The 9,943-nt window shown below is 40.3% G+C and overlaps 1 protein-coding gene across 1 annotated transcript in view; it reads left to right on the top strand.

Annotated features, from left to right (window-relative positions):
• Nucleotides 1–9,943, top strand: part of LOC106518077 (arf-GAP with GTPase, ANK repeat and PH domain-containing protein 1) — a 21,531-nt gene that overhangs the window by 8,250 nt on the left and 3,338 nt on the right. The window contains exons 4-19 of the mRNA XM_014009175.1: nt 54–141; nt 1,613–1,698; nt 1,777–1,918; nt 1,990–2,124; nt 2,217–2,338; nt 2,436–2,594; nt 4,301–4,384; nt 4,647–4,751; nt 4,840–4,987; nt 6,108–6,230; nt 6,346–6,483; nt 6,704–6,763; nt 7,400–7,551; nt 7,949–8,039; nt 8,260–8,482; nt 8,634–8,937. Coding sequence (XP_013864629.1) covers nt 54–141; nt 1,613–1,698; nt 1,777–1,918; nt 1,990–2,124; nt 2,217–2,338; nt 2,436–2,594; nt 4,301–4,384; nt 4,647–4,751; nt 4,840–4,987; nt 6,108–6,230; nt 6,346–6,483; nt 6,704–6,763; nt 7,400–7,551; nt 7,949–8,039; nt 8,260–8,482; nt 8,634–8,937 — 2,160 coding nt within the window. The remainder of the gene's footprint in view (nt 1–53; nt 142–1,612; nt 1,699–1,776; nt 1,919–1,989; nt 2,125–2,216; nt 2,339–2,435; nt 2,595–4,300; nt 4,385–4,646; nt 4,752–4,839; nt 4,988–6,107; nt 6,231–6,345; nt 6,484–6,703; nt 6,764–7,399; nt 7,552–7,948; nt 8,040–8,259; nt 8,483–8,633; nt 8,938–9,943) is intronic.

The raw sequence follows: 9,943 nt of genomic DNA, 5'->3' as shown, positions 1-9,943 counted from the left end.
GTGTGTGTGTGTGTGTGTGTGTGTGTGTGTGTGTGTGTGTGTGTGTTCTGCAGGGTGTTTTGGGAGGTCTGTGCAGTGGGAAGTCTGCTCTCGTCCACAGACACTTAACAGGAAGTTATCTTCCGGCAGAGAATGCAGAAGGTTGGTTCATCTTTTTATTATGTGTCTGGTTTTCTTTCTAAGAATCCCCTCAGTGATAATGTTTCTATTTTATTTCWGTGCAATGAAAAATTAATATAATTTTTGATGATTATAAATAATATTTTACAAAATATAGATTCTCAGGTGGATTTAAATCTGGGCTTTGCACCTTTCCAGGACTTTAACTACTCCAGAGCTTTGTTTCAGCAGAGAGTTTAGGCTCATTGATCTGTTGGAAGGTGACCCTCCATCCCTTTGCTCCAGTCATTTGTCCTTTGCTGACCAGCCCTAGTTCCTGCTAATGGAAAAAAAGTGTCCAAAACATGATACTGCCACCACCATGCTTCACTGTGGGGCTGATGTTCTCTCATCTGACTACAGCGCCTTCTTCAAGGGGTTTGGGAGGAAAACATTGCAAACGGTCTATCTTTCTTGTTTGCCTAAGAAAAGTTTTATTTCTTGACCAATTTCCTGCAAGCTTATAGTTTTCTTATGGACAGACACTCAAATCTCTTCAGAAGAATGCCACTCACTGGCCTCCCGGATGTTTCTCTTTCTTTGGGTTTTGGTTTGCGACCCTCTCTAGGCAGGTTTGCTGCGGCCGTATCTTCTTTCCATTTTCTTATAATGGGTTTATTGGTGCTCTACAGAATGTTCAGGTATCTGGTATATTCTCAAAATACAACTCAACCTGCTTTCTCCACAGTTTTGTTTGGTTTTTGTTCTCTGTTGCTTGGTGGTAGTCCTTACTGCTTAAAGGTGTTGGTCCTGGGGTCTGTCTGTTACTACAGATTTATATTATTATGACCCCCGCACGCAAAGCGTAAGCGGGAGTCATATTGTTTTCGTACTGTTTATTTATTTATTTATTTATTTATTTTTTGTTCCAGGGCTGTAGATGAGTCTGACCTACACTGCACCAGCCAACGGTTTTACGATACACCTCATATTTGAGGAGGGGGCTCCTTTCAAAGAGGGGGTGTCTGGACATGCAAAAATGCTTATAACTCAGAAACTGTTCAACAAAGAAGCTTCAGAATTTTTTGTTGTTTAGCTCTGATGAAGCTYTATCCATCAGGTCCCCCAGTCAGTACCCCACCCCACCGAACCCCCAGTTTATCTGAAAAAGGAGTATCTGGACATACAAAAATGGTTATTGCTCAAAAGCTATTAAACATAGGAGCTTCAGATTGTTGTTGGTTGTTTAGCTCTGATGAGGGGCTATCCATCAGGTCAACCAATGCCCCCCCCCCAAAAAAAAGACCCTCACCCAAACCACTACAATTTTAGTATGCACCTGGTTGCATGACATTTATTAGGAATGAAGATTTCTGAGTTCCTGTGCATTTTTGCATGCAGGGGTCATTATGTTACTGCTATGTGGTATCTAGTTTAACAGGTTTAGATCATTTTTCACAGAGTTTTCCAGTTAAAAATAATTGGAAAGTCAACAGTCTTGTTTTCTGACCAGGCCGACAGTACATCAAGGACGTATTGGTAGATGGACAGAGTCACCTRATGATAATCAGAGAGGAGACAGAACTCCCAGGGGCTCAGGTAGGTTATTTAACAAGAGAATTTAGCTTCCTCTCAGCCTCGTGTTCTAATATGTCTATTTTGTTCTCTTTTCTTTAGTTTGCGAGCTGGGTGGATGCCGTCATCTTGGTGTTCAGCTTGGAAAACGAGGCCAGCTTCCAGGAAGTTTACAGATTCTACCACCAGCTTGCCATGCATCGGCCTGTCACTGAGATCCCTTTTGTAGTCGTTGGCACTCAGGGTAAGACTCTCACACACCAAAACTTTGCACAAACGTTCACACATGACCTTGAGTTGTTGTCGTTTCTTTAGATAAGATCAGCAGCACCAACCCGAGGGTGATAGATGACGCCAAGGCCAGACAGCTCTGCTCAGACGTGCGTCGCTGCACTTACTACGAAACCTGCGCGACGTACGGCCTCAATGTGAACCGAGTCTTCAATGACGGTGAGTCGAAGCACCATGGGAAAATRAAGAGAGCTGCAGCAGAGGGCGGATCAATCTTGATGCTACGTTCTGTTTTGYTTTTTCATCCACAGCTGCTCAGAAGATCATGGCGGCCAAGAAACAAGCCGCTTTACTGGCTTCCTGTAAGTCTCTTCCCAACTCTCCCAGTCACTCTGGAGGCTCCACCCCAGTGTCTGGGGTCTTTCCAGGCCAGGTAAAACCCTAACAGACCCTCTCCTTTGCACATTATCTGCTGCTCTTACTATTCAAGACGTTCTCCCCCTTCTGCTCTGACTCTTTCCTTCTTGCAGGCCAGTAACGGTGGTCAGAGCAGTGATTACTCCTCTTCTCTTCCCTCCACCCCGGTGATCAGCCATAAAGAGATTGGCCGAACTTTAAGAGGTGAGAAATCAGACGGCGCCGGGCCCGGGTCAGTTCGCGGAGTTCGGAGGCGCACCCCGAGATTTGCAGTAAGTGCCGTGTTCGCGTTTGTACATTAACATCTTTGTGTTTTATACTAATTTTCTTCATCTTTTTGTTTAATCACCTCACATCTAATGAAGTTCTGATTTTGTTTAGGAATAAAACTCTGAGCTTTTTGTCTGTACAAGAACATCTTTGTAGATTTTGATGACACAACCTAAAATTTTAAGCTAGTTGAGTCATAAAATCCTAAACAAATGCACCATTTACTCCAGAGGCAGCAATGTTTAGAGGTATGCTGAACAAAAAAAAATACTGAGCTGAATCTCAGGACAACGAAAAGTAAGGTCAGACACAAAAAGACAGAACTAAAGGAATGATGCAAAGATCTGACAAACGCACAAAGAACAGGGTTTCACAATTAAAGTGTGGATATGTGTTACATATAAAACAGTGTCTGAAGGGACTTTTTCTGTTTAATATTTATGATAAGTCTTTTATTCTGAAGGGGACTGGAAGTGTACGGGGAAGTTGTGTTGCTATGGTGCAATGTGTGAGGCAGGGATAAGAAAAGGAAGAAGCCTGTTCATTGTACTTGAATTTTGTTTTATTTTACAAAGTTCACCCAAAATGAACCACAAAGACAGGAGCAGAATGGAAATTACATTTTTTATTTAATAAAAAAACTGGTGAGGCAACATGAAAAACAAAATACGCTAAGTAGATGGATAACACACAAAATCAAATAAACAACTAAACATAAAGCAGTGAAGATTAAGCAAAAAAATATTTTCTGTAACTATTTTTAAAATTGCTGTTAAGAGCCATCCTTTAGTATTTTAAATCTCTTAATATATGTTTATATTAAATTTCAGGTAATTCCCATTGAAACAATCTGAATAGTTCGTTCCTTTTTTCTTTTTCAAATAAAATCGCAAAAAGAAAACAACCGTGTTTTGTTGTTAGTTTTTCCGTTTTCAAAATTTAAATGTAAAAAATGAATTGATGTAATTAAAAATCCACAGTGTTTGATATTTGCTTTAGCTATTTAAATCCAAAATAAAATAAACAGTTTCTGTTTTAATATGTAGCGACACCAGAAATGAAGAAATGATGGAAGTCGCCAAGACTAAAAAACGGAAACCGATCCTAAAGATATTGGCAATGGCTGCACTCAAATCCAATTCTGCATAACTTGGAATATTAAAGCAATTTTGTTCACAGTAAAATAGCTCTCAAGATGGGACAGCTCCTTCTAAAAAGGCTATTTATAAAGAACTAAGTGAAAACATAACACATCAGGAGTTCAGGCCATGATGATTTCCTGTTCCGCCAGAAAGTAACAAATAGTGCAATTTTCATTTTTTCAATTTTCATTTTTTTTATTTTGTTTTAAAACAAAATAAAAACAAACCAAAAAACAAAGTAGATTATTTGTTTTATTTTGAATCAGAAAAACGAAAGAATGAACCCATACATGGATTTGAAACTTGACCAGAATTTATAAACCCTAATCCTGACAGAATTAACTTTGTTTCTCCAAACTGAGCTCATTCAGCAAGCTATCTGTGACAGGTAAGATATTAATTGTTCATAACTTTTAAGTCTGAACTGAACGCATACAGGTGAAAAAAAATGAAACTTTGTAAACTTTTTTTTTACAATTGTTATTATATCTAGTCAGACAGGTTGGAAATATTTATTTATTACTTTTTAACTTTGCTCGTATTTCCTCCCCTTTTCTTTCCTCCAGGGTCGGAGAGGCAGCGACTCAAACAGACGAAGTGCCGACTATAAGGGCGATTTTGGCAGCGGGCGCTTCATTCCCGTCAAACAGGTGAGACACTGATGTGTGCTTGATACGGAAACAGATAGGATGTGTCTGATGAYCCTCAGCGGAGGACGTCACACCAGCAGCCACTTCAAAATGTGAGAAGCCACTTTCATCATGTTGACTGATGAAGTGCTGCTGGCCTGATGAATAGTCGGTGGGTGTTTTTGGCAGCTGGGAGTCTTTGCGCCACCAAAATATGTGAAACGAAGGCACGAGATAAATACTCTTTTTGTTTTTTATTTTCCGTTGCTTTCGTTACCAACAGGGCATCTTGCTGAAACGCAGCGGGAACTCGCTCAACAAAGAGTGGAAGAAGAAATATGTTACTCTGTCCAATGATGGCATACTGTCCTACCACTCCAGTGTCAATGTGAGTTGTGTGTGTGTGTGAGCGCTGAGTGACGATCTGCTGCTCGGAGCAAAGCGCTGATGTTTGACGCGCTGTTTGGTCCTGACAGGAGTACATGCTGAACACCCCGGGGAAAGAGATGGACCTGCTGCGAGTCACTGTGAAGGTGCCGGGGAAGCGACCCCCGCGTGCTGTGCCAACGTGTGGCCCCCCGGCTGGGCTTAACGGGCGGGTCAAAGATGTGCTGGGACCTGAGGGTAAACGTGTTACATCACAACAGGATTGAGGAAGATTTCCCTGAGGATAAACATGGTTATATATCAGAAGAAATAAAACTGCACTATTTTAATACTAAAAAGGATAAATCACTGCACTGCATTCAGCTGTGCACCCATAAAGAGCCAGAAAATAATAATGTGTTATAGTTTATAGTACTTTAAGTAATAAAAGTAAGAATAAACAGTTTTGTGTTATTTATGCTGTAAAATAGTAAAATGTTTTATACTTTTCAGCTTTAAAGTTCTTTGTATGAAGAAATAACAGCCTGTCTGAATCACTCTCATCTACTACCATGCCAAATTTTAACTCAATGTCTATAAAACATAATTAGTCATAGATATTTTTGCATTGTCTAAGTTTGATAAGCTTCGACATCCATCTTGAATTAGCATGAGTCCAAAAAGCGAGTCATTGTTTTCTGAGAGTTTTGTTAAAATCCAAACAGCGGTTCTTGAAATATTTTGCTAACAAGCACACATCATTGCTCGCCTTTCTTGCCAGAAGGTGATAATTATCTTCTCCTCCTGTCTGTCTCTCATGATGTTCTTGAAGAGCTTTAGCCTACTTTTCTTTGCAGTGAGGATTCATTTTTTCCAAGTATTTTGTTTATTTACAGCTCTGTTAAAAGGATAGTTCAAATCTTTTGTATTTAAAATGATAAATAGTGTATTACCTGCTGTAGGTAGCTCTTTTAACTACTTTAATGTGTGGACATGGAGATTGAATTAGAGTAGATTGGAGGAGTAGAGTTTAGTTTCCAGTTTGGAGACGTCATTTGGATTATGTAGATCAGTGGGTTTCCAACCTATTTTCCTCAAAGCCCACCCCCTTTTTTTTTTTACTTCCAAACTGGGCGAGACCCCACTCCATCCCTCATTACCCTCAGTTACATTCAACCTTTATCTCTTTATTAAAATAATAAAAGAGTAAAAGGGAATAGTTACAAACTTGTATTTTGAAAAGGAAAAAAAGAATAGAGTCATACAGAGTTTTAATTATTCAAATGGATTAGTTCTGTTTATTTTTTATAATAAATTATTCTCACAACCTCTGAGCAGACGAGATTATAATCTGTGCTCTCTGCTGTCATCTCTCCAGTCCCAGTCAGCACCAGCAGCCTCCTACAGGTGGAGGAAATGGAGGAGCTGGGAGGTGCACTGTTCCTGAGGAGTAAAGTAGGTGTGCAGCGGTGTCCGTCTACACTTTCCAACCACGCTCAAGGTATCAGGAAGCAGGATAAAGGATTTCTGGCTGCATGGTCATGATTTTGCGCTGGTTTGAGCTCAACAGCTTGTGTCTTTTTATTAAATTTTTAAATTTTGTTTCTGTGCTTTAGATTCTGCTGTTGAGGGAGTCTCCAGTTCTTCCTCCACTAAAGACGTGGGCTCTGCCTCCCCGCTGACCGACAGAAAGAAGTATCGCAGGAAGAAGAGCACGAATCAGAAAGGAGACGCAACCTTGGGTCAAGCAGACGGTGCAGTAAAAGCTCAAACATTACACGTATTTTAATAAACAGCATTCTGCCTTTTCTTGTCATATTCCCATTACTGCAATCTCACAAGATTTATTTATTAAAGAGTTACGTAATCATTGCCAGTTTGAGAACATATTTAAACTTCAGTATGCATACTGTTTTAATATAAATGCATAACTCCTTGTTTTGTCTTTTTCTTTTTTTCTTTTTTCTCGTGCAGCGAAACGCAAAATGTGGAAACTCAAAAGTTTTGGTAGCCTTAGAAACGTGAGCAAGACGGGTAATGTCCATTTGACAGACTTTTTATTTATAGCACCTTTGAAACACAAACACAACTCAAAGTTTTTTTTAGAGCTAAAGCATAACATGGAGCTAAAAAAATGTTCAAACTGAGAACATGAAATGATAAATAGGAATATAACTAAAAGGACTGAATTGAAGACAAGAAAGATTGAAGGGAAGGAAATGAGAGATCACATTGAAACAAGAGCTTTGCTATTTAGTAAGAGGGGCAAAAAATAACAACAAAGTTCCTTTTGAGAGAACTGGAGTCAGGAGAAATACCATTCAGAGAAGCTATAAGCATTTCAGAATGAATCTTTTAGGGTTTTAAGTCAAAATTAACATTTTAAACTTGATTTAAAAAGCAGAAAATTGTAGCTCATCCAGGCTTTAAAGCAAGCACATAACTTCATGAACTGATTAGTTTCCCCATTTTAACATAGTAAAATAATAAATTACATCTATACCATAAAAATACTGATACCTCCACCTGATTGTCACATATTCATATGAAAGTTTCAGGTTTTTTTAGAGTCCAGAGCACGTTTTCTGRGTGTTTGTGCATTTTTAGCTTCACTGATGCTTGAAAATTCTGTTTCTGATTGTTTGGACCAACACTTTCTATCCATAACAGATGAGGAGAACTTTGACTTCCTGGTCGTGTCGAGTACCGGCCAGACGTGGCACTTTGAAGCCCARAGTGTAGAGGAGAGAGACTCCTGGGTCCAAGCCATCGAGAGTCAGATCCTGGCCAGCCTGCAGCTGTGTGAGAGCAGCAAAAACAAGGCAAGGAACACGCTGCACAGGATATGCACGTCTTACACAGAACACTCATTCCATGGGCTTCGGTAGCTCAGTGGTCAGTGCAGAGGTCAGTGTGATCTGTAGGCTGCAGGTTTGAGTCCCAGGTTGCATCAGGAAGGGCATTCAGTTTGCTCGYCTTGGTGACACCTGCAGGAGGATGCAGAAAAATAAACAGCAACAGTTAGTTTAATGAAAACTGTTGACAAAGGATTAACTGTTTTTGACAGAAGAAAGTAGATCAACTGATTTTTGTAGGTGTTTATTTTAGGCCTGAGTTTTCAAAATAAAATCACTCAAAATAAAATTTCTAGATTTATGCAGAAAGATTTGATGAAGATATTTGTTGCAATTCTTTGCTGTGTGTGTGTGTTTTTATCAGGACAATAAGAACAGCCTAAGTGAAGCCGTGGCGATGCAGGCGATTCGAAATGCAAAGGGCAACGACTTCTGTGTGGACTGTGACGCTCCGAGTTAGTGACGCTCTTTCATTCCTTCAGCTCTTTATACTTTGCTCATATTATTTTCTAGTTGTGTGACCAAAGTTTACATAATGAGCAAAATCTTCACCTTATTAAAATATTTTTATGAACATCTGTTAATCACAACCTGCTCTGTTTTGATAAAACAGCTTCACTCTGCAGTTCAGCTTCAGATAAAGTGTGAGCCTAACGTGTACCATCCTTCCCTAAGATCCAACCTGGGCCAGTCTGAACCTGGGCGCGCTCATATGCATCGAGTGCTCTGGGATCCACAGGAACTTGGGGACCCACCTGTCTCGGGTTCGCTCGCTGGCCCTCGACGATCTGCCAAGAGAGCCCACGCTGGTTCTCAGCACCATCGGCAACCACATGGTCAACAGTATATGGGAGGCGCGCACCATGGGCCACCGTAAACCAGCGCCAGATGCTTCCCGGTAAATTTACGACCAGTCGCAAAAAGAAAGCAGATTTTAATGTGTTAAAGAACACCGGTGTKTTCGGCTAATTTGGGTGAAAAAGGCAACAAGAATCAGTCGATGCAGGTGAATTTCACTGATCTGTTTTTTTTTTCCTGTGTTTGCTCAGGGAAGAGCGCGAGTCGTGGATCCGAGCCAAGTATGAGCAGAAACTGTTTGTGGCGCCGTTGCCTCCTCCCACTCCCGGCAAGAGCCCAGACATCACTCTKTCAGGCCGTCTTCTGTTGGCAGTGATGGAGCGCAATCTGCCCAAGCTGCTGCTCCTTTTGGCCCACTGCAACAAGGAGGACATGAACGCCCCTCCCGGCCTGTCGCTCCCCACCAGGTCGCTCCTAGCGCTCCGGCTGCCTGGCTCTGCCCTGCACGCTGCCTGTCAGCAGGCTGATGTGGTGATGACTCAGCTTCTTGTTTGGGTTGGTTTCACTCCTCCACCTTTCTTCTTACTGTGATTTACTTACCTACTTTTTCCTGTAAAATATGTATTTTTTTTTAGATATATATATAATCTGATTCCCTGAAATACTGTTGCAGCTGGTGTATTTGTAAAGTGTAAAAATACTTTAAAGTGAAAGTTAAGATATTGTGGAGTTCTGTGGAAAGGTTAATCACAAACAATACCTCAATTTAGAATATACCAGTTTTGATTCTGACTCGATTGGTGAGGTAACGGCYGGTCTGAGTGGGGCCAGGACAACAGTGGATTGTTACAAAACAGATCACACATTTTTTAACTCGTTATACTATTAGTAATTTTATGTTATATGGTTATTTGAGAGACCAAGACCAAACATTTCTGTATTTTTCGTGTTGGTTATTGAAGACCCAGCTTTACTGGAGCTGTCTTGTTGACTTTCGAGGCCAGAGTCTGTGCACTAGGGATGTTTGGTTTTAAGTCCCGCTCACTTTTTCCAGTGCACAATTGTGGGGTTGAATGAGCTTTTTTTTAAAGCTTGAAAGAACAGCTAAATGCTTTAGGGAAGAAAAAAACATCAAAGTAGGATAAAGGTGAAAGACGAAGAGTCAGCACATAAAAATAGAATGATCTGAGATGTATGTATTTATCTTTATTTTACCAAGGCCAGTGTTTGGTTTGTTTAAATAGAGGGGGCGGAGCCTAAAACGTTTACTGGAACCAGCCTCCCGTGAAGCTGGTCCTGTTTTGGCTTCAACCTCAGGGTTCCAGGTTTAAGCAATTTATGAATTATTCAAAACTAATTTTATCTGCTATGGTGGACTTGCAACCTGTCCACGGTGTCCCTCGTCTCTTGCACGGTGACTGTTGGACATAAGCACTTTCTCACTTTAATTTCTTAGTCATTAAGTCTGTAGTTTCAGTGTGTTTTTATTGTAATTTTGAATTGTTTTTAATTTTGTAAAGTGTCCTTGGGTATTATTTCTTTATTATTATTATTATTATTA

This window comes from Austrofundulus limnaeus, unplaced genomic scaffold (assembly GCF_001266775.1).
Source record: "Austrofundulus limnaeus strain Quisiro unplaced genomic scaffold, Austrofundulus_limnaeus-1.0 Scaffold55, whole genome shotgun sequence".
Lineage (NCBI taxonomy): Eukaryota > Metazoa > Chordata > Actinopteri > Cyprinodontiformes > Rivulidae > Austrofundulus > Austrofundulus limnaeus.
The sequence above is the reverse complement of the archived record's forward strand: the minus strand, read 5'-3'. Positions and strand labels throughout refer to the sequence as shown.